The sequence below is a fragment of the Solea solea genome, chromosome 17 (genome assembly GCF_958295425.1).
Source record: "Solea solea chromosome 17, fSolSol10.1, whole genome shotgun sequence".
Classification (NCBI taxonomy): Eukaryota; Metazoa; Chordata; class Actinopteri; order Pleuronectiformes; family Soleidae; genus Solea; species Solea solea.
Window position 1 is genome coordinate 10,078,212 of NC_081150.1, and position 23,436 is coordinate 10,101,647.

A 23,436-nucleotide genomic window follows, 5' to 3' on the forward strand; every position below is an offset into this window, starting at 1 on the left:
CCATGAAGTTATAAAGAGAAGGACGAGTTGACCGTGATGAGAAACTTAACAATTTAATTTCAGTATGTATATGTACTGATATGTATATGTATATATATATATATATATACACACATATACATATATATATATATATATATATATATATATATATATATATATATATATATATATATATACACATATATATATATATGACTCCTCATCCTCCAATAACTTGAATGGAGGAAGAGGCTTTTAAAAATCTATGTTTCATGTTTCAAGACAGAAAGCCTTGTGCCACAGAACACTGTTGTGGTCCAAAAAATATTAAAGTTTCTTCTTTATAAATTGATTCTGCGTACATCAGTCTGTTGTGAATCTCAGAAGATTTGAGATTTGTCTGTCAAACGTAATTCTGCTTTTGACGTGACGAACCAATAAAGAGCTAAAGTGCAATGGGAGTATTTGGGAATATTATTATAACATTTTTTTTTTTTACTATAGCATTAAATATGCAGTATATTAATCCATGGTCCTAAATAATCCCTTCCAACGTGCCATTTAACCAAGAAAACTGCATTGACCTGTTGTTTTCGTACTGAGCCTTTAAAAAAAAAAAAAAAAAAAAACCCTTGTCACTGAAGAAGTTGGAACCCTCTAAGGAAAAGCACGTTAACTTGTCTTTGTAAACGGGATTTGGAGATAAGACAAACATTAATGCCAACCTTGTGCTTTTTACTCAAAGAACGTGGAGTAAAACAAAGGTTTTGTGTTTTTATTTATTGACAGTGACTACAAACACATTATAAAGGCTGGCAATAAGATATATACTGTATGTAAATATATATATCTATATATATATGTATGTGTAAACTAGAATGACTAGAATTTGATCTCATCCGCGCGCACACATCCAAAAATAATTTCTAAGCCTTGGGATGTTTCAGGTTGCATTAAGTGCTGCCTCTGAGCTCTCACTTAACACAACCTTCATTAAAAGCTGCTGATGGAAACAGAAACATACACACTAGGGCATACGCACACATACACACACACACACACACACACCTGAACATTTCTTCCCTCTGCTCTGTGTCGTTGGTCCTCTTCTGTGGTTTAAATGGTAGAAGGTTTGGATTTATATAGATCACTCGAAGCTGCTTTATACGCGACATTGTTGCCATTCACCCATTCATCTATGTGCAGTGCATTGTTCAATCATTCATCTTTCATACCCCATTAACAGACATCAGGGGCAACGTGGGGTTAGGAGTCTTGCCCAAGGACACATCAGCACGTAGAAGACGACTCGCTCGACCACTGAGCTGCCGTCCACCATTTAGTGGCCTCTTCTTGAGAATCAGACGCGCGTTGGAAGCCTTCAGTCCCGGGTGGAATGTTGTGTTTCACAGTCTCTTTCAAGGTCAGGAAAGGTCCCACACAGAAGAAAAAGCCGGGAGGAGCTGACGTTCGGCAAATTGGTGGCACCATAGCAGCAGAAAGACCATGGTGAACGAGCTGGTGACGCAACACAAGATGTGTGTGTTCCGTGTGTGTCGCCATATTTTAAAAGGTTACCCGGTTGTCGCTCACCATGCAGCTGTCGCTTTCTACGACGTTGAATCCTGGAATTGGAGAAGAAATAGCACAAGAATTTGCTTAATTATCTCCTCATTTGTACCCTTAAGACTTAAATTTCAAACAAACACAAAAGAGAAAGACATCTCAGGTCTGCTGGTTTTTACTTAATCAAATCCATTCTAACCAAGTTAAGATAGTAAGTGGTGGAGCTATTTTAGTGCCGCTTGATTCACGAAAAACCTTCTGTCATCTTGCATTTTTCCAAAAGCAGCGCTACTGTGTCCACTTTTCCTGGATCATCTATCTAAAAACTGTCAAGCTGCTGAATCTACACATACCGACTTCTCCTTTCGGCCATTTAAAAGACATTCATATGACATGAAATACCAGTCAAGTCATAAGTCGGATGTTTCGTGAGAAACGTGAAGAAACGAGAGCTGCTGATGCAGCACTTTGGAGGGATGTTGCAGCGCTCATCGAGGAAGTTGCTTGGCTGAACGACACGCATGACACCCACGTTAATCCGTGGCCGGTGAACACACTCACTTTTACTGATGGTTGGGAACTGAGGCGCAGGAACGCAAACACAGCGTTGTTCTCCTTTGCTTGGAAAAAGTCTTCATAGTCCTGGGGGAGGGGGGGGAGAGACAGAGGGGAATGTCATTTTGAACATTGTGTGTTACATCATTCCACCCCTGCTTTCCATAGAATTCAGCGACGGATTACCTTAGCTAGTGAGAGCGACTGCAGGCCGAGCAGTGGAGATAATCTGCCCCACCCATGAAACTGGATTACGGCAGGATTACACTGTAGTGTGCAGTTTCAGTGGAGGACATGAAACTGGCAACAGATCAACTCCCTATCTCCAGCATGGGTAGCTCAACCGTGTCCTAACTCCTGCTGATGTTAACCATTTCCTGATTATGTTCTAGTCGACTGACTCTTTTAATGTCCCGGGGGTTTTTTTGTACAGTAGGATTGAGAATGAATGAAGTACATGGTGAGGACAGCAATTAAAATGATGGGTAAAAAAAAAAGTTCACCATTCCCTTCAGATAATCTGTGAAGGTTCTACATGACCAGTCACTAAATAAACCGTTACCTTCAGGCGAATGATACCCAATGAGCAAATGTAAAACCAACCGTCTCATTTATTCAATCGCCTGTACCAAAACTCAAAGACACAGGTTCACTCTGCTGTGTTTCTTTGTTGATGTTTTTTTGGGTTTTAATGTCAGGTCCTGCCTTCACGATGTATGTTTTAATGTGTTTTTAGGGCAGGTGCGACATTTATTTTGACAGTGTGTTGTCTTTTTGCCCAAGGAAAATTTCCCTATGGGGACAATAAAGTACATTTGATTGGATTGGTTTGAAATGCACAGCTGTGTTAAGCTTTAGGGATAATCCGTATGCAGCGCTTCACAAATGTAATAGACCACCTGTCGCAAAAATTAGACAACATATATAATTCCGAAATCTTTCAACCAAACTAAAAATACTTTCTGGTAAATAACTATAATTTGACATCTTAATCAAGAAACGATTTATTAATTACTATTTGTTCAGGTTTTTTTGTAGAAATTCATTCATGAATATCAATAATAATTATATTTTAGCATTAAAAATATCATTTCGGTGAAAGCGCCTCTACATACTGGCGTATTAACCATTACAGAAACGATTTTGATGAATTACCAATGCTGTATATTTAAGGCAGCTGTGGCTTTGAGTGGTGGTCTAATACATGTTGTTAAGCGCTGTATACCCAATGCATTTTGATGCATTCAAATATCTAGATCCTCTAAAAAAGGTAAGATGTGTGTATGAGGAGCCGCCCGCTCACAGAAGAACACAGCACAGTAGCCGATGATGGTCTTACCCCGCAGTAGCAATCCTCGCTGAAGATTTGTGGAGGCAGCGGGTTTCCTCTCTCTGGCTGCTTGTTCTCAGGTATGTTCTTGTACATCCAGAGCCTCTGCTCCTCCAGCATGGTGATGTCAACTTCCTGGAAGCTAATTCGATTGGCCTCGAGGAATCCCACGACATCCTGCTGATGCTTTTTTACCTTGATTCAAAGCAGTAGAGAGATGATGACAAAAGTGAGGGCTACGGGAGAAAAAGATGGCAATTGTAAATGAATAGGAAAAAAAGATAAATACAGCAGAAATAAACAGTCACATTGTAAATAGTTTGCAATCAGCTGCAAAAAGCTCCCCATAGTACTGTCCTACTGCATGTGCTGTGGGAAACAAACCCTGTTTGTGTGGGAAATAAAACGTTAACAAAAGTTAATTTTAGAAGGAGAAAAAAAAACTCCCACAATCATAACCACACAGAACAGATCAGTGGAAAAAAACACTCTTTCCTTTCTTCCACTGAGTATAAACACATTTTTTTGTTTTGTTTTGTTTTGTGGCAAAATGTTTCCGTCTATTATCCCCGACATATAAACTGTTCCAAAACTTCTGCAACAGTGTAGTAGGTCAACTAACGGTTATTTTCATTATTGTTTCATCTGTCGATTACTTGAATCAATTGTTGAGGCATATTGAATGCATGTGTATCTATAATTACTATCAGCTTTTACTTTGAGGGATTGTTCTAGAGAGTCACTTGTGGAATCACACACTCGAGACGAGTCTGTTTCATCTCCCTAACGCTGATTCTTGGTGTGTGGCCTTTTAAGCACAAGAATACTGACTGTCTTCAAAAGGAAAAATGACTCATGTTTGTTCAGGCCAGAGGGCAAAACTTCTTAAAGAACCCTAATCCCTGTTAGTTTATAGTCTGATAGTACATTATAGTACAGTTATTTATATTTCTAGCTACTTTTACTCCAATACATTTCCTCCAACTATCTGTGTTACTCGTTACTACCAAATAAAATCAGAAGAAGAAGAGTTGTTAATGGTCTGTAGACTAGACTAGCAGAGTATGGAATGGAATGGTAGGTAAGGTACTTCATACAAGACTGGTGAGTTCAACTATGGGAGTGTGTGTGTGTGTGCGCATGTAGGATTAAATATAGTGGTTGACCTATATGGATTTTTCTATCTGGTCTAAAATTGACTAAAATAAACATTTATTGAACAAAAATAAGGGTCCTTCTCCGCAAACTGCATTTTGTATCCCTTATACATCTTTAATAAAAATAATCTATTATCTAAATATTAAATAGATCATGAAATAGGTAATCAAAGTCAACTTTGTCAATAAACTTTTAAGTTTTAGCGACTTCCCAACATTTATCAAGTGCGTGAGAATAGAAATGTGTAATATTAGGCCGATTATTAAATATCAACTGGACAATGGCAAATATTACCTGTGATTGAAGGCAAACGCACAGTGAAATTACAGCATATGTCAGTACAGGCAGTGTTTGAAAGTCTTTCCTGAAATGCAGGGATTAGCTCAAGGTTAAGGTTAGGCAGCCCGTGGCCAAGTGGAAAGGGAACTTGACTGGTTTGGGGGTAGGGCTGGGGTACCCCTGAGCAAGGTACCCAACCCCCAATGCTCCCCGGGGCGCTACTCAGTGTGGCAGCCCAATGCTCCTAATTCTAGGATGGGTCAAATGCAGAGGAATACTTTCCCTAAGATTAATAAAAAATCAAATTCAAATTCTTAAGAGAGGGGTAATCCTTTAGTGACAGGTAAAAAAAGACACGTACAGGAATGCATGATATTGGACTTTTTGCCGATATTTGTGCTTATAACTGATATCTATATTTAAGTCTTACCTTTTGCCCAACTACAGAGGTCACTTTGTCTCTTCTGTAGTTAAATTAACATTATATATTTCATACTGTGGATATAAAATATCTTTATTGTGCAAAATAAATAAGCATAAAAAAATAATAGCTGTAGGGGGCGCTAGCATAGAAGTCAAGAAGGCAACGGCTTTTTTAGCCTACTATTTTAGGCGTGTTTGCCGGTATCCGGTAATTCATTTTAAAGCCAATAACTGCCGATACCAATATCGTGCATCCCTAAAAATATTATCAACTAATACATTTCATCTGAACTGAACAACAACTAAGAACAACGGTAGTAAATGTATTTATGCAAAGATATAATATAGTAAGCTGCTCTCATATGCTTTAAAAAAAACATAACCATTAGGACAAGAGAATTACAAAATGTAAATGTGATGAGTTCTGAACCCAACACACAGCTATTGTGAGATGGAGGTAAACTCATTTGCACATCATCCATTCTGTGGGGATTATTTCCACCCCACTAACCAGCTGCTGAAAACATGCGAACTGTAGTATTAATTATTGCAAGTTTAATTTCTTGCTTACAAATTCCCGTACTTTTGCACCTTTGTGTACGCTTTCACACACACACACACACACACTCACACACACGCCAATTTCACTTTAATTCCAGTCTTGTTGCTCTTCTTTATTCAATCTATTGTAACTCAATTCAGAGTGAATTACATTCACATGAGCTTGACACTCGCATAACTGACCCAAATGGTGGAGCTCTTCAAGCGTTCATGAATGTGTGTGTGTGTGTGTGTGTGTGAGACAGAGCGAGTGCATGTTTTGACATCCATGCGTCACAGAGACGAAAATAACTCCTTTGTAAACGAGCATGAAAAAAATAGATTACTCACTTGTCCCGTTACCTAAGACTTAAAGCATTCGGGCAGGAGTGTTTTTCTGCTCCATCTCTTATCAGCCAGACCCTCTCTCCAAGAGGCACCGCAAGACAGATCCATTACTCTTTACGACTGTCACAATTTTTCACAACATTTTTGTCTTCAAATCCAAAACATATTGAAGTTTTGATATTAAACAAGTGAAAAGCAACTCGTTCTTACATAAGAGAATAAGGCAGTTTGAATCCAGTCTCATGATTTGCTCAACTAGGCTAAATAAATAAGCTTGGGTTTTTTTTCCCTCCAACTTTTATCTAAGACCTATTAAGACTTATTATGTGTTACAATATATGCCATCCATCCATTTTCTACCGCTTTTTTGGAGGAGGGTCGTGGGGGGGGGGGTTTACTGTGCCAATCTCAGCTGACAAAGGCTGATAGGCGGGGTCACAGTCTGGACAATTCAAATGAATTCAAATGAAAATACTGGTTTGTCTTTTTTCTTTTTACATAATATCAAGTGTGACAGAAATGGCAAATGTCACCTTTAAAAAAGTGTCCCCATATGAAAAAACTGGACTTGGCAATTCATACTGTGTCTGAACAAATCAGTCTTATACAGGGTGTCCATAAAGTCTCTTTACAATTTAAAAAATGTGTTACAAAGGCAGTTGATAAGATATCTTAAGTTGTTTTATTGTAATCAGTGGTTGTCAACGTTTTTTTTTAACCTCATTTAATACACCTCTATATGGGCACCATTAGTTGCCATGTTCGCTGTGGCATAGCCTCATCACTGGTGGCAATGGCATCAGAAATCTTTTGCTTCAAGTACACAATATCTTTAACATAACCCCCAGTCCGCACATCCGATTTTGTCTCAATAAACCATGATACACATTGTGCCTTCTCTTGAGGAGTGGCCATTTTTTAGGGTTTCATTTAACAGTACCTCTTTCACCAACAGGATACCTGAAACACACAATTTCAATGCGATTACAAACTTTGATAAAACACTGATTACAATAGAACACGTTTGAGTTTGCAGTTTGAGCAGCATTTAACTGTGCCAATCACACAAACTTTGATTTCACTATAAATTATGATTTTTGTGTTGCTTTGCTGTTGAGTGCAGCTTTATGTATAAACTGTGAGAATATAAATGGGGCCTCTGATGGTTTGTTTGCATACACCAACAGCAGAAAAGAAGTTTTACAAATAGTTTTTGTTTGCTCAGCTTTGACAGTCGAGCTAGTTGCAGCCAAGTCTGCAACTCAAAGGTGGAATATTTAACACAGTAAGCTTGAAAATCGACTTTATGATGCAAATCCTGTTTATTTACGACTGATTTATTTACTGATTGTTCTCACGCGCGGATGCACCTGTAAACAAGCCTGCAACTTTCAACTCACCGCTACAGAACCAGTTGAAGAGGCGACGTAAACCTTGATGACCATTTTAATCCCGAGGAGATGTCGTGCAATCCACAGCAAACCGTTTGGCGGCAGCGATTCACGGTTATTTCTTTTGAATTATACACACACGGGAGAAGACGCGCGTCTCAGCGTGTAGTTCACGTGAAAGCAGCGGCAGCAGCAGCTGACCCGAGATCTTCATCATACTCATCATACTCCTCCTCCTCCTCCTACTCATCATCATCATACTGAACACTGGACTTCCGGTGTCAGCTTTTCAGATTAACACATATCGCCTTATCTTGTGAACCGTCGTCAAAGATAAACATCAATTAAGTCAAACATACGGTGGCCCTGAAAGGCCAAACACTAAAGCGTTAATAAAACGCCACAACATTATGAAAACACGACTAATTAGCGCTTGGGTAATGTTTTGTGCTTTCTTAATTTTGTCGTTTTTGTAATGTGTTTTCTTATGTTTTAACGTTTTTTTGGAATGCTGTATTCTCTTAATGTTGTAGTGTTTTCTTAATGTTGTTGCGTTTTCTAAATATAGCAGTGTTTTCTTCTTAATGTTGTAGTGTTTTCTAATAATTGCAGGGTTTTCTTCTCAATGTTTTAGTGTTTTCTTAATGATATTCAGTTTCTTAATGTTGCAGTGTTTTCTTAATGTTGTAGTGTTTTCTTCTTACTGTTTTTTGTTTTCTTCATGTTGTTGTGTTGTCTTCTAAATGTGTTTTTGTGATTTCTTAATGTTGTTGTGTTTTCTTAAATGTCGTAGTGTTTGGCACTCCATGGGCCACCGTACCATACACATCCCACTTACAATCACCAACGCAGAATATTATTTTCACCAGGTATACAGAGTACATCATCAGTTAAAATGTTAATTATTAAAATGATGTAAAAATGTAAAAAGGTAATGTGTTTGACTGCATATAAAAAAAGACAGTATATCTGGATTGGGCGGCTCCACAATGTGAGTGAAGCTTCTTTTTGTTCCTGTCCAGCAGGGGGCACTATTGTCCTGCTTTGTGTCGCATTGTGCACAGCACTACAGCGCTACTCTGGTGGGTGATCGTCATTGCAGGGACTACTGCGGTTGCCATGGTACAGCGTCAGCGGCTGGACTGGGGCAAACCTCAAGGCGTGGACTGAGGACGAAAAGTAGGTATGTAAGCCCTTTACCTTCCCGATATGATGTTATTTATTGTTTTGCTGTAGTTCATTTTGAACGTTGACCATGTAAAATGGCAGCGTCCAACTCTGCTATCTAAACACCCAAGGATAGCAACGCTTACTAGCCTCATGCTAGTTAGCTTGCTAAAAGCTAACATTAGCCAATCGACTCCAAAACAAGAAGCTGTCTGTGGCTATATAGTGAAATGTAAATTAAACAGATAGCGCAAGGATATTTATTTGTGATTAATAACTACGCTGACATGTTGGTGTGAGGGTATTTGGATATTAACACCAAATACACAGTTACCACCTGTTGATGATAGTAAGTCATGACAGTAAGTACACCGTTAGCTATTAAACCCTTTGTTTGCTAACACTACCACGTTAAAATAAAACTTGTCGTTTTGTTTTGTCATGTTAAGAATGTGAGGTTGACTTCAAATGCTACATTTAATTGTTTTTATGTGGCAGACAGTCTGGACACGATGTTACAGCTGTCAACAACAGACGGTCTGCTTTAATCCAGTCTGTCCGTGACACACGCGCACACACACACACACACACGGTGGTTTTGCATTATCTGTGGACTCTTTTTGACGTAATGCATTCCCAACCCCTTTACCCTAACCTTAACCACTACAGCTAAGTATCTACCCTAACCATAAAACCAGGTCTTAACCCTCAAAAAGTCATTTAAAGTTGTGTGGACCAGCCAACATGTCTTCACAAATATAGGTTTGCTTGTCAATTGGTACACACAGCCATGTACACAAAGAAGGAAGAGAGCCAGGTGCTCAGTAGTTAGTGTTATCAGCATACTGGAGACAACCAAATATAATCACGATTAAGGTGAAAGGTGACCGGGATGTGATGTGTGTGTATATATATATATATATATATATATATATTTAATTTTTATTTTAACATTTAATTTAGAATCTCTTTTCCAAAGACGTCCTGGTCAAGAGGCAGCGGCAACAAACACACACATTAACAAAGACAACTCATTTCAATTATGATAAGACAATAATAGACATTAGAGAGCAAGTCCTTCACAATGAATTTAAAATGATCCTGAGAAACCAGATTTTGGAGTTTGAGGGTGTTTTTCCTAGTCTGCATGTAAAAGAAATGTGCAAAAATCATGTATTTAGATGTATATCATGTAATCATGTAATGTTCAACAGTCATTTTCAGAAACACACTTGTATTCATTCAGGTGTAAGACCTTCATTTCCCTCACAGTGATGCTCATGCTCCTTTATGGTAGTGCAGATGTTGTTGTCATAGTGACTTATCCAACAAGCGGGCTGATGAAAGGGCCAGATGACTGTATGACTGATTAACTCTTGAGCATACTCACTCAGAAAAGAAAGGAAAGGAAAAAGAACAATTGATGAATACATTCAGAAGATAAAAGAAAAATAAATTAAAAACCAATGCTAATAGTAATAGCTATTTGTCAAATGTATATTGAGATGATTTACAGCCTGCTGTGAATTATTGGAAGAAGAATGTTTTTTCTTAACACTACTACTACTCAACTGTCAATAAAGTAGGAATGTAAGTTGGGAACATTGGTTGTCTGATCTGGTTGTGATGTGTCAGGGAACCTTCTTTTTATCCTCATAAAAACAATAATACTAAACACATATCTTGTTGTGGTAAGGTTATAATGATCTGTCTGTTTCATAAGGCAGACAGTGGCTGGCTGGTTTCATTTATGTAGCAACAATGGAGTGGATTAGTGATATAATACATCATTCAGCCTCTTGGGAAATTCCACCCCCTGTTGTCGCTTAGAAACCAAGATACACAATATGGATACATTGACCCGAGAAAATCAAATTGGCCTAGCTTTCACAACTGTTTTGGATGACTGTTTTATATAATATAATACGTTATTTGGCAGATTTCAAACATTTGAGGATCAAAATAATCAGCTCATTGAAGACACATATGCTCATGCACAGCAGTTTGATATTCTTTCTAGGTCTTTGTCTCAGGTAATATAATAAAACATGTTCTGCTTTTCTCCATCTCATCTGCCTTTTAACTGCCGTTGGCTTGCATATACATCAAAGGCAGCAGTGTGAATAACAACAGGTAAAGGTTTAAGAAAGAATTGTAAAAAAAATTACATGGGCAAATTGCACCAAACCACCAAAGAGGAAGAATTCAGAAAAATCCACATTTCTCAAAGTCTCATGTGTCCCTTTTCCACCTTTTGTGTTCAGATTCAACAGCAATTCCTTTCCAAGTGACAACATGAACTCTGAAAATGCCACGGACCATGACAGAGACAACCACGGCGGAAGTTGCCACTCAGTCAGCAGCAGACACGCAGCTTCCAGAGAATCGTCCTCACATGAACACAAAAAGAACTCCTGGCACAAGACTCAGGATGAAGATGAAAAAGGCTCCGGTGATGAGAGTCGATCAAAAACCAGAACCTGGCATTCCGATGCTGATCGAGACCACATATTAGATGGAGAGGGTCGGAGAAGTAGTGGGTCCCCTTACTCGGATGATTATGAGAATGAGTCAGACCGTTCGCTTTCACCATACTCCCGAACTCGATCTCCATCACCCCCCCCGAAAAGAGAGGTGCAGACGAAGAGGAATTCTTGCACCCCACTCTCCAAGACAGGTGTGTGAAGCGAGAAAGTGTAATAGTGACATCATTCAGTAAAACTTAAACCTCACTGGTTGCTTCACTGTCCAGTGCATGACGGTGAAAGGCAGATTTATCATTGTGATTTCTCTGTAGGAGTGAATACCTTTCATGAAAATAAGACTTTACGTGTTTTTGTCTCATAGGTCGTGGGGGCCGTCAGGGTTTGTCCCGTCCTCTGCGTCATGGAGGGCAACCCATGATCATGCAGCAACGAAAGGGAGTGCGATCACAAAGCAAGGAGTCCACACATGTTAAAGACCTAGATATAATGACTAAGAGGCTGCGTTCGGGCCGCGTGTTACAGATCAATGAATTGCGTAACGCCCTTTGCGAGCTGCAGCGTCGCACTGATGAGCTGCAGAAAGAAAACCGTATCCTCAGACAGGTAAAGTGTGACACCGTAGCGTTTTGTTGCGTTGGAATATTTGCGGCCTGCAGCGGTATTTGATTGTCTCTTTCCTCCCTCCTCACCTCAACATCCTAAAAAAGGATTCTCTTCTTCTCCTTGCCGCAGCTTCAGTTCCGTCAGCAAAAAGCCCTGCAGCACTATGACGACACCAAAAGTGAGATCTCCCAGATGTTGGCGCACGAGACCCGGGTGCTGCGCGAACAGCTCAGGCGCACCCAAGAGCGCGAAAGGACCTCTGAGCGGAGGCTGAAGGACAGCGGGGAGCAGCTGCTAAAAAATCAGACGACCATCATGCGATTAAAGAAGCTGGTGAGTCAGCGAGACTTGGAAGTCAGGGATGAGTTAAACCGCAGGCTTGAGGAAGAGACAGCACGTGCTGAAGAGGCAGAACGCAAAGTTAAGGTAATGTATTTACTGGCTTTGTGAGCTTTTCCGTCTCAATCAATCTTTTAATAGATTTATGAACAAATAATGCACTTTATCAGCTGCTGTGTTCCTATCGCATGAAAATAATCTGTGTATATGTAAAGGACCTGGAGCGTAGCATCGAGCTGAGCAACAGCAGTTTCCAGAGGCATCTGGTTGCAGAGAAGAAGAAGACCGTCAGTGCCCAGGAGGAGAACAGGACTCTGGAGCAGGAATTGGAACGACTGACCAATAAACTGAAGGTGCGTTTAGACTCAAAAATATACTTACAAATGCTACTTTATATGATTCATAAACGCCAGCTGCATACATGCGTGAAATTTTTTTGACCTCTTTATTTGTTTTCTTATCAGGAAACAAAGAGAGAGCTGGATGCAAAGAACATCTATGCCAACCGCATGTTGAGACCGTCGCCTAAAAAAGATACTGACAGCAACACAAAGCGGAAAGGTAAAGCCAAATTGTTGACAGCTCCAGTGCATTTGTGCAATGATCTGGTTTGTTTTTCTTTGATTGCATTTTTGGGGACTTGCACTTGCACAAAAACCAGTGAAACCTTGCCCAAAATGTTGTTTCTGCTATTTGCAGTCTGTTCCTTGTATATATCAGATTAGGTTTGGTGTTGACTGGTGTTCAATTTGTGTTTTCTTTTGTTGTTAAAGAAAAGAGGTTATGTTATGATGATGTTAATTCAAATGAACTCTAACATATATTCTCTGTTTATTAACGTATAGTCAACAGCAGAGACACCACAAAAGCAGTGCAGACTGAATACAGGGCATCTAGTTTGGATTTCCCCACACCTCCACCTGCCATCACCGACGCTGGTGATTACAAAGAACACGGACCTGATGAATACCTTTCACTCAAGGTAAATAGTGTCCCTCCTCACCTCAACCCTCCATTCATATTTCGTCCACTGGTTTAGTACACCGTCTCCCACCTGCTACTCTTTTTGTCAACAGGAGCTTGACAGAGTGGCCAGACAAGCAGAGACGGAGGACAAGGTTCAGAAACGGGAACAGCCGAAGACGAGAGACAAGGACAAAGAAAGGGACAGGAAAAGGGAGAAGGAGAAGAAACAGCTACTTCATCAGGATCACTTGGATGAGAAGGCAAAGAGACAAAGAGATGGTAAAGACCTGTTGAAACACAGTGAAACAGAGAATAACAGGAAGCGTGGACTTGTCCAGGAGGAGGTGGAGAGGTGGAATCAGGAAGCTCAGGAGGCCAATCAGCAATCAGCAGAGGGAGCACGTCACAAAAAAGAACAACTACTGGCAAAGATGCGCGAAATAGATTATCAAAAGCAGGTCACCAAGGCCTCCGTGTATGCCGAGTCTCCTGATTCTAATAGGAGCAATAGTGACCATTCCTCTCCTCGCCTTTCTGAGCAGAGGAACCAAAACTCTTCCATTTTTAGCCTCACCGCTCCAGAGGAGTCAGCCGGTGATGCAGAGGGTGGAGCGGTGTCGACAGGAACGAGGAGGAGAGCCCTGCGCACCCAAATCCCCAGTGACGATATGGCATTCGGAAGCTACACCCCTTCTGTTGGAAATCCATCTTCCCGAAGGTCTCCCGGTTTCTTTCCGTCTATGACCAAAGAAGATGGGGACTCTGCCCTAGAGGCAATAGGTGTTATAAGTCTCAGGGGAGTGGAGACAGAAACAGACAAAGACACGGTGAGAGGAGTGGGCAAGGACAGAAAGTCTGACCTCATGCAGCAGCTATTTGGCGCTGTGGCTACACCAACTGGTGACGGTGTGAGCACCTCCATTAAAATGGAGGTGCTCAGTAGTCCTCCACCTGCCAATGGAGTACGTTCGAGGAGGGACGGACGCTCGGGGTCTTCCAGTCCTCCAACGTCCTCTTTAAGCATCCATGTCACGGATAGCAAACCTTCCGTGCGAGCCATCATCTCATTTGACGATGACATAGAGGAACTGGCATTGTGAAACTTGGTTTACAAATGGAACGTTATCAACCAAACCAACCAAACATAGACATCTTGTGCAAAAGTATAGAAAATACTACATGTGACAAATAGTTTAAACATTGTATGTGTCCTAAATAATGTTTTTTGAAAAAAAATAACAATGTGCAATTGAACGTGCTTATACGGGACTTTTTTAAAAACCATTTTGTTTTAATACTAGTTGCACTTATAGCTGCGCTTGTCAAGTCTTAGGAAGTTTTACAGGTTTGTAGTTCAGCTTTCCTGTCAGAATATGTAGTTCCTCTGAGCAATACAGTGTGCAGACACAGGAGCAGAGCACCTACAACAATTTTGTCCAAACAACGCGAGGACTTAAAGACACGTTCAGCAAAACCCCGGTGTCGTTACGTGACGTGACAATCAACTTTCTGTGAAGAGTGATTGCTAAATGTGGAATTATTATGATAATGTTTTATTAGAATTCTGCTGAAAAAAAAAAGTCATTGACCCCCTTATAAGATTAAATCATGTTGAAAAATCAACACAATGTTGAGCTCAATGAGTGGAATTGTAGTTTGTGTGGGAATTAGTACATGTTTTGTATTTATAAAAAAAAAAAAGAAAAAGAAAAAAAGGAAAACACCAGCACCAGGACTTTGAGTGCTTTGGTCCTCTGCACTGATACACTCTGTCTCTGTAAACAGAAAACACGTTTAACGGACCACTGGTTGCTTAATATCTGTTTATTCAGATATTTTTTATTTATAAAGTTAGCCAACAACAACCCTTGATAAAAAAGTTTCTATGGATTCTTACAGCAGTTTCTACAATGCTAGTTGAGTAGGCTGTAAAATAAGTATCTGTACATTCTCCAGATATGTGCATCTTTTTGTATTTATTCTTTCCGAAATTATTTTTATTAGTTATTTTTTAAGGGAAAATGCTTGTATGTATGGAAGCAGGGAAACTTTGTCCTACATCCAGCTGGTTTCATATTCTGAATTTGTAATATTTTGAACTCGCTGTCCCAGATGTGTTGTCTTACGGAGAAAAAAAGAGTTGTTTATTGTATTTTTGTTCAATAAAAGTAAAAAACCATTTTAAAAAAAAAATGGAAACTTTGTTGCCTGTTCATCAGACTGTGGCGCTCTTGCAGTAGTATTCATGTGGCGGAAAAGGCTGACAGGGATTCCTGGGAGGTCTCCAGGCAACAAGAACCTGACGCAACCTCCCCGCCCCTCCTCCTCCTCATCCTCCTCCTCCTCCTCCTCCACCTCCACCAGTTGCAGCCTTCTGCTCAAAACAAGCAGACCGTGGAGCAGCACGGGAAGATGAGACTGTGGTCCAAGAGCTGGAGAGATTGAAGTCTGGGAAACAACTTCCAAGGTAAATGAATCATATGCAAGTTCGATTTACTGTCTTTCACGCGGTTGGTGTCTCACGTCATGTCAGAAAAGATCAGAGAAGCCTGAATAAACGCAAACGTGTGAGTTCAATGTGAAGAAGACTATCATGCATCACCCATGCTTTTTTTTTTTTTTTTAATGTAAATGATTCTATTTGAAGAAAATAACTTGTGAGACAAGTGATTTTTTAAGGGACAGTATGAAAATATGTTGTAAAATGTGTGAACTTTGACAACTTCATATCTTGACATTCTCTCTGTGCATGTGTTAAATTAAATACAGAGATACAGGGCTGACTTCTTGAACACACAGGGATCGTGTTTGATGTTGGAAACACATGACATCTCTCAGCTCTGTTGTTTCCATGTGTGTGTTTGTGTGTGTTAATGTATATTAATGCCCCCCATTTTTCTCCACAGAATTGGAAAACGAGCACCTGTTGCTAGATATCTACTTTCTCCCTCTGTTATTATCAGTTTGGCCTGTATTGGCGGTTAAGTTGCATTATTAAGTTTCCGTCGCCATAATGCAGGAATCCAATATGCCTGTGTAATTTTTATAGCTTTTGTGTTATCTCTTTGAGTAAACCCGGGACCCTGCAAATAATATTCTCACATACTGCCGATTGAAATTCAGCACCTGTGAATGGGACTGCCTCAAAGGCAGGTTATGTTATAGATTGTAGAGATACTGTACACACACCTCGGCCTGATTCGTGACTCTGCTGTCATGTTTTGTTACGTAGACAGGCCTGGATTTTCCTGAGCTCTTTAGCGACATATGGTTTTTGACATGTTTAATTGATGTGGAGATACTGCGAGTACAGGTTGCAGCAGAGCAATGCAATTAGGCAGCTTATAAGGAGGATTCTTTGGCTGTTCTTATTTGTCTCCATTTGATATTCCGGATATAAAAGTTGGCTGTCTCTCAGCCCGTTTCCTGCTGGTCTATTCAAGCGGCTAGATTCATCAAGAAATGCCTCTGAAATGGACAAACAGCCAACAAGCCTGGTTGAATATGAAACCATTACTTTTTTCATAACTGTGCCCACGGTTTAATTTCATAATACCTGCCCCCCCATCCATTTAAACAGCTGAGCTCTGCAGTTTCAATCTCAATCAATTCTTCACTGTACATATACAGAACATGGCCTTTACGCACTCTATTTAAAAATACATGTGGCATGGATTTTCCTTCCGCGGTGTCCTGTAACTCTGTGGTCCATCACAGCGACTCCTGCACAAAACAAGAGCATTGACAAGTCGGCCACGCTGCACGGCCGGATGTCTGTTTGACTTTGCAAGAGAGCCAAGCCTGTCATTAGACACACGGGCAACGGCTTCACTGCTGCTCTGCTGTACCCATAAGGAAATAAGTGAGCGCTAACCACTTAGCTTGAAGAGTTTGTAAGAAGACACTTGGCAGAGAGTCGCCGTTTGCTGCCACCATTGGCCAACAAGTGTGCGTTTGCTATATCATTTAAGAGGCTACATTAAAGATTTAGTGCAGGTTCCTGGTAAAAAAAAAAAAAAAAGGGCAACTCAACTTTTCCTTAAGCACCATGTGGTTGATAGTTGTGGTTTTCATTGCTAGGCTACATATGACAGGTTGCGGTGAGATTTGGTTTTGTCTAGACACACGTTTCTGCTTCAGAATGAGTTCTTATGTTTGTGTGTCTTAGGCTTTACAGTCTGTGTTGAAATATCGTCTACAATTATTTCACTTAACATTCCAAACCCTGTGAAACTGTGCTCCACTGCCAGTCATCTGTCACTTCAGGTCGGTTCAGGCGCCGATGACAGGATGTGGAAAAACTGTTGATTCACTTGCAGTGCCCATGCGGTTGCTATGGAAACAATTTGTTCCTGTTAAATACAAATCCCTGAGGTGTGTTCCCTCAGTGTGCTCCTCCTTTAATGTCAGACATGAGCCGAGGGCTATATCTTTAATGATAATCACCAGTCGCTCTTTCTGAGATCCAGTTATGCAGTGTGTCGTGGCAAAGTTGAGCTGTAGGACTTTTATCATCTGTCTCTTATCGTGTGAAAACTGATTGACCGCGGTATTGTCAGAAAACATGTCATCGCCTGCTTCCTCTCTCCTCTGCAGTTCTCCATATCTGCCTCTAAAAAACTAATGGAAGTCCTTAGAAAGAACTACTTTAAAATAGATGCAAGAAGGACAAACAAAAGTCATAACCATTGCCTCAAAAGTTCACATTTTTGAGGAGCTTTATTGTGTGCTCAGCAGATTGATGATGGACGACCTCTCACCTCCTCACATCACTGTGGTGGTCTCTGAAAGTGCTGAATGTGAAGAGGAGGAAATGTCAAAAGATGACCATCTCATGACCCTGAAGGCCTTGACAGAGAAACTCAGACTGGAGACCAGGAGGCCTTCTTATCTGGAGTGGAAAGCAAGGCTGGAGGCAGAGGGCTTCAGAAAGACGGGGACTGGAAAAGGCCAGATTCGACGGGAGGCCGACGGGAACCTAGCGGCACCTAAGGAGGGCGCGGTGATCTCTGACGTGTCTCAGCGGCGAAAGCTGTCGTCTGGTGTGCTGAAAGGATTCGGGAACATTGACGACGCTCTCAGTTGGCTCAGGAAGGAACTGGTGAGACATTGCTATGTACACATGCCAACTGTATGTATGAATATACAAAGATGCTTGTGTGCTTATAGTAATAGACTTTGAGAACAAATTTGGATTCAAACTCCTCTCATTTTTTACCTTAGAGGACATTTTGGCTGGTCCTCACAACTTAAAAGTTTTTTTTTTGAGGGATAAGACTTTGTTTACGTGTAAAGTTGAGATTCAACAGTGGACACTTATTTGGACAGTTATTTATTAATCAATAGTTCCATAATAACCTTTCAGCATAACGTAAATGCAAGTGGCAGGAGACTTTGACCCATCACATGGCAGTTAAGAGAGAGTGGAAACCTGTTGTTACGAACTCTCACTAAGCTTGGACCCAAATGCACGAAGCCGGAAACAGAAGAAGGTTTTATAAGAGTTTTATTGACTCCTTCAAACAGGCAAACAAAATGAGAGCAGAAAACAGCTCAGGAAAAAGCTAAACGCTAAGCTAAAAGCTAAGCTATACTTGACTTGAAAAAAGCTGAGAAAACAAACAAGAACATCAACTAAATAAACAAGAACATAAACTAAACTAACATCACAAAAGAGCTCTGACCTGATGCGAACTTCAAGCGGCACGGACGCTGACAATACACGTAAGACGCACTGGCAACAGAAAGTGGGAGAAGGGAGTATATGTAGGGAGTGAGGGTAATGAGCACCAGGTGAACACAATCACGGAATCAGGCGAGACACAGAACAAGACAGACAAGGCGCTCACAGGAAGTAGAGAAACCCCTTTCCAAAATAAAACAGGAAGTGACACTGAACTAAAACTATCTAACACAAAATAAAACAGGAAGTGACACTGAACTAAAGTAACACAACTGACGGTGCATGACAAAACCTCCTATTGGACAAACCCCTACGTTGTATACAGGTCTTTACCCATGCTGCAGCACTGACAAAAATGTTGTACTGTATGTTGCAAAGAAACTTTTAAAGGAGAGAGGAGAGGAGCTCAGGACAGATGGTGGTAAACCAAGGTTTAGTATGTAATAGAGGGTTTATTGGCAGAAATTGAATACACTACCTAAAAGTATGTTTATATAAGCGTATAATTGCTTGAAAATGCAAATACATTTGTTTTCATAGCCTTGAAATAAGAATATTTTTTTGTATGTATCTTGTTTTGCCACGTCTCTACTGTTTTCCAAACTAACAAACTAACAAACCAGCTTGAGCGAAGAAACATTCAATGCATGTTTCTTTGCAGATATTTGCAGCTCAAGGCTTATCTAATAAGAATTTAACATTTAACATCCTTAATCACCAATTACTGTCCAGAGGAATTCCATTCAACCTGAGTTCCATAGTCCTCAGTCAGTGGCCTCAGATGTCTCTTTACACACACTCATTTACTCTGACTTTACTCAATTAGTTTGCACATTCACCCACGGTTCGCGGGCTTGAACAGAGCACGCAAAGAGGCACCAGACTCATTCACACACAGTATGTGGCCACAAACACTTTGGACAAGAGAGATTATTGTAATCTTTGTGCAAATGTTTGCACACACGCAACAAGCGGACACAAAAGACAGAAAGAAAACAGATTCTCCCCTCCCCACTGTGACTTTTCTCTTTGGATTTTCCTAAACAATGAACGCCTGTGAATTTAAATCACATGAATTATGTATAATCTGTTGTCGGAAACACTGTTTGGAATTAAAAACAATGAGGCCTGGGGAGAGGAGGAGGGCTGAGAAATGCCGTTGAAGTAAACCAGATATAAAATAACGGGTGCTCTTTGGGTTTAAGGACATGCTGTAGTCCACAATGAAAAACATTTTAATAAAACTATGACTAAATAATGTGTCGAAAGGACTAGTTTGAAAAGTGGAAACCGCTTAATTGCATGAGATGGAAAGATCTACATGAATAACTAGAAACTGGTGAAACCTGCTCCTGATATTTGTTTTGTAGTTTCAGTCTCTGTCTCTTTTTTATTCATTCATTTATTTATTCATTTATTTTGCAGACTGACATGCGCTTGCAGGACCAGCAGCTGGCGAGGCAGCTCATGCGGCTCCGGAGCGACATCAACAAGCTGAAGATCGAGCAGACGTGTCACCTGCACCGGAGGATGCTCAACGACGCCACCTTTGGCCTGGAGGAGCGCGACGAGCTGTCGGACCTGCTGTGCGAGTGTCCAGTGACCCCGGGCCTCGGCCTCTCGGCCCCGCTGAGACTCATCGGCGTCACAAAGATGAACATTCACTCTCGCCGCTTCTCGCTCTGCTAGTGGCTCTCGGGTCTCGATAGTGTGACACTCACTCACTTCGCGTTGTTGTGAGGCCAGTGTCGTTAGCCAGTTATAATCCTTGACTTCATTAAGTACAAATGGGTTGATGCCTCTGCCGGTTTACAGCAACCTCTCGTTTTAGACCTTTAGACCAGGACTATTCCACTTCCCACACCTCAAAGTGTGTAAAAAACGTACACAGTATTAGCTGTAACTATTTTAAATAAAAAAATTAACATCTCAGGTGCATAAAGTGCATGAAATCAAAAAGGTGCATTTGTTTCTCTTTGGAAAAAAAAGAGAAAAATACATCATATTCCACCCACAAACATCTCAAAGTGTCTTTAACAGAATACAAAAGAACCAACACTGCTATCAAACCTATCAGACTACTGTAGGAATTGATGTAGGACCTTTTGAAGGACAGTGAATAGTGTTTCTCTACTTATTTCTTCAGTCATTTCTGGTGGGCCGTTACGAAGCTGGTTATGGGCCGCACGTGACCCACGGGCCGCCATTTGAACAGACTGGCTTTAGACCTTGATGGCTTTTATCGGTCATATTGTTACCAGGTACCTGTCGGCGGGTGCTTTAGTGGTTTCTGTCCTCGAGCCAAGACCACGCACATGTTAAGTTCAATAGGACGCTTCACCCTATGTCAGCTGGGATTGGCACCAGCGACCCCTGTGACCCTCATGTGGAGGATAAAGCAGTAGAAGATGGATGAATGGATGGACTTGCACTAGTTCCCGAACTCCTCCTGCTCTCCAGTAATCCTGACCTTTTGTTTGCAGCATTGTCTTCTTTAATATTTAAGCTCCAGCAAGGAACTGACGTCCACGATGACAGTGTCTGTTTAAAACAAAAGCGTGCTGGAATTTCAAGGATAAATATTGAAGCACAACTCTGTTACGCATACCCGAAGACCTGATTGCATGCCTCCTCTTGAAATCCCTCCCATTACGTTGGCATTTCTCCTATAATCGGATATGACATTGGATAAACATTATATACTCGCTCTCACCACAATACAGTTTGTTTCCTCACATCTGAATCACATGAAATTCGAGTCAACCTCCGTCACGCAAAGTCCATGCAGGCGGAAAAAGCGTTGCCCCCTTTCTGTGGCTCAGACATGCTCTGATGCAATCTGAACACAAAATCGCGGCATTCGAGAAACAGATTAGCTCCTATATCAAGCGCTGAAGTGATGGCAATGCTGACGTGTGTGGCTGCTGTTAGGGCATTTGCATGACCGGCTTTCTGTGCCAACACAATACGCCGTCTTTGTCTCAGTGTGTGCTGTTGTCCTCAGAAGTGAGGCACGGTGCCACCTGGTAAGAGAACAACTGTTATATGGTCTTGATCTTGCGTTAATAAGCCTATAATCTAAAGGGACATACTGTGCCTGGGAACTGGTTTGGTCAAATATGATACTCCACGGGGGTCATTGTTAGTGCCTCTCTGTTCACATAAATGACCTGGCAATAAATAACCCCATCAAGAGTCTGACGTTTGTTAGAGATTCTGCTTTAATTTGCTGTGAACGCAAACAAAATCTCACCAAATGGATCTGGAAACAAAGTTTATTTGATGGTGTAATCTGTTTAATGTTTCATGGAGTTATATCACTGCTGAAATGCAGAGGAATATATTCTAAATGTGCCTCCAACAATACGTAAAATAAAAGATTTGTTCTTTTTGAATTGTAGGCTGTCGCGGGATGATGATGATAATGATCCAGGGTGAACACTTTAAATGAATGGGGAAAAACATGTACTTCCCAGTGAGAAGATTATGAAAAGAGCCCAGATTCATGTACAGATGAAATAAATCAGAATATACAGGTATGTACAGCAATGTGTTAGGAAGGATGAGTACACTGCTTGGACCCAAATGCAAGCGACAAGAGGCACGATGAAAGAGCCAAGGGTCTTTCTCATCCTCTTGAACAGACAGACACTAGAAGTTGAATTAACAAGACAAAACTTGGCACTCGAGCTAACTTAGCAAAAGGCGACACAGACTCGGACTCTGACGTGTTCTCTGCGAGCATAAACGACGCACTGGCACATGACTGCGGGACTGGGGACACTATATAGGGAAGAGGGAATCAAGGGCAGGTGCGAGTGTTTACTTAAGGATCACCAGGTGAAGTGAATGAGGAAAATTAGGGGAGATGTGTCAAGACAAATGAAGGAACCGCGCGACAGGAAGACATGAACGTTTACCAAAATAAAAGGGGAAGTGAAACTCAAACCCACACCAAAACTGACCAGTATCAATACTTTAATTCAGCAAATAACATCACTGGATACTCATGTACAATGTTTTTTTTAACTTAAAAAAAGGGTTTAGGGGTTTAATTACATTTGAACTCACTTATTAAACATTCACAATGGAAAAAGTAAGTGAACCCTTGGACTTATAGTTACTGTTTGAACCTCCATTGGCAGCAATAACCTCACCTCACAAGTGCTCCTGGTAGCCATGTACTGTTACTGGTTTAATTGTTTGTGTACTATTAGATAAAGCATGAGTGCACAGATGACTTTTTCATGACAAATTCAGGCAGAAAAACAGAAAGATCCAAAGGAATCCCATACATTTGAAGCAGGTAGAAAATGACTTTGGCAGAAGTTAGTCACTTTTTTTTTTTATATGACATTTACTGTACTTAAGTATCAAAAGTAATTTTCCGATATATAAAATGTACTTAGGTTTTTAGAAGTAAAAGTATTAGAAAAAAAGTGAGGAGTTAGAGTTGAGCCATGGTCGCTCAGTGGTAGAGTGAGTTGTCTTTCAACTGGAAGGTTGTCAGTTCAATCCTGGCCCTGCTAGTCTGTAGGTGTCCTTGAGCAAGACACTTAACCCCATGTTGCAGCGTGTGAACGGCAAAACTATAGTGTAAAGCTGCTCATGAAGACTAGA

General features: G+C 40.7%; 3 protein-coding genes across 5 annotated transcripts; 2 read left to right on the forward strand and 1 right to left on the reverse strand.

Moving 5' to 3' along the window:
* Positions 1-743: 743 nt before the first annotated feature.
* On the reverse strand, positions 744-7,843 carry sh3bgrl2 (SH3 domain binding glutamate-rich protein like 2). Its single transcript, XM_058613502.1, has 4 exons — positions 7,582-7,843; positions 3,443-3,628; positions 2,110-2,190; positions 744-1,607 (listed from the first exon to the last, which is right to left on the reverse strand). Exons 1-4 carry the CDS (start codon positions 7,624-7,626, stop codon positions 1,593-1,595), a joined length of 327 nt encoding a protein of 108 aa, XP_058469485.1. The 5' UTR covers positions 7,627-7,843; the 3' UTR covers positions 744-1,592.
* Positions 7,844-8,661: 818 nt separating this feature from the next.
* Positions 8,662-14,767, forward strand: lca5 (lebercilin LCA5). 2 transcript variants are annotated; one of them, XM_058613370.1, is made up of 8 exons: positions 8,662-8,755; positions 11,004-11,416; positions 11,587-11,828; positions 11,958-12,254; positions 12,383-12,520; positions 12,632-12,728; positions 13,013-13,149; positions 13,244-14,767. In XM_058613370.1, the coding sequence occupies exons 2-8, from the start codon at positions 11,035-11,037 to the stop codon at positions 14,231-14,233; spliced, it is 2,283 nt and encodes a 760-aa protein (XP_058469353.1). In that variant the 5' UTR covers positions 8,662-8,755; positions 11,004-11,034; the 3' UTR covers positions 14,234-14,767. The 2 variants fall into 2 exon arrangements, with proteins under 2 accessions (XP_058469353.1, XP_058469355.1); XM_058613372.1 differs by having other exon boundaries at positions 8,679-8,751.
* A 135-nt stretch (positions 14,768-14,902) lies between these two features.
* Positions 14,903-20,968, forward strand: fam167ab (family with sequence similarity 167 member Ab). 2 transcript variants are annotated; one of them, XM_058613377.1, is made up of 3 exons: positions 14,903-15,600; positions 17,868-18,234; positions 20,242-20,968. In XM_058613377.1, exons 2-3 carry the CDS (start codon positions 17,875-17,877, stop codon positions 20,503-20,505), a joined length of 624 nt encoding a protein of 207 aa, XP_058469360.1. In that variant the 5' UTR covers positions 14,903-15,600; positions 17,868-17,874; the 3' UTR covers positions 20,506-20,968. The 2 variants fall into 2 exon arrangements, with proteins under 2 accessions (XP_058469360.1, XP_058469359.1); XM_058613376.1 differs by having other exon boundaries at positions 17,871-18,234.
* The last annotated feature ends 2,468 nt before the right edge of the window (positions 20,969-23,436 follow it).

Excerpts from the sequence above, each read along its gene's own strand:
- sh3bgrl2 (XM_058613502.1), bottom strand. The coding sequence starts at position 7,626 with ATGGTCATCAAGGTTTACGTCGCCTCTTCAACTGGTTCTGTAGCG. Across the intron at positions 3,629-7,581 it reads CTTCAACTGGTTCTGTAGCG|GTAAAAAAGCATCAGCAGGA; the intron begins GTGAGTTGAAAG and ends CTTTGAATCAAG. Across the intron at positions 2,191-3,442 it reads GCGAGGATTGCTACTGCGGG|GACTATGAAGACTTTTTCCA; the intron begins GTAAGACCATCA and ends CCCCTCCCCCAG.
- lca5 (XM_058613370.1), top strand. The coding sequence starts at position 11,035 with ATGAACTCTGAAAATGCCACGGACCATGACAGAGACAACCACGGCGGA. Across the intron at positions 11,417-11,586 it reads CACCCCACTCTCCAAGACAG|GTCGTGGGGGCCGTCAGGGT; the intron begins GTGTGTGAAGCG and ends TTTGTCTCATAG. Across the intron at positions 12,255-12,382 it reads AGGCAGAACGCAAAGTTAAG|GACCTGGAGCGTAGCATCGA; the intron begins GTAATGTATTTA and ends GTATATGTAAAG.
- fam167ab (XM_058613377.1), top strand. The coding sequence starts at position 17,875 with ATGATGGACGACCTCTCACCTCCTCACATCACTGTGGTGGTCTCTGAA. Across the intron at positions 18,235-20,241 it reads GTTGGCTCAGGAAGGAACTG|ACTGACATGCGCTTGCAGGA; the intron begins GTGAGACATTGC and ends TTTATTTTGCAG.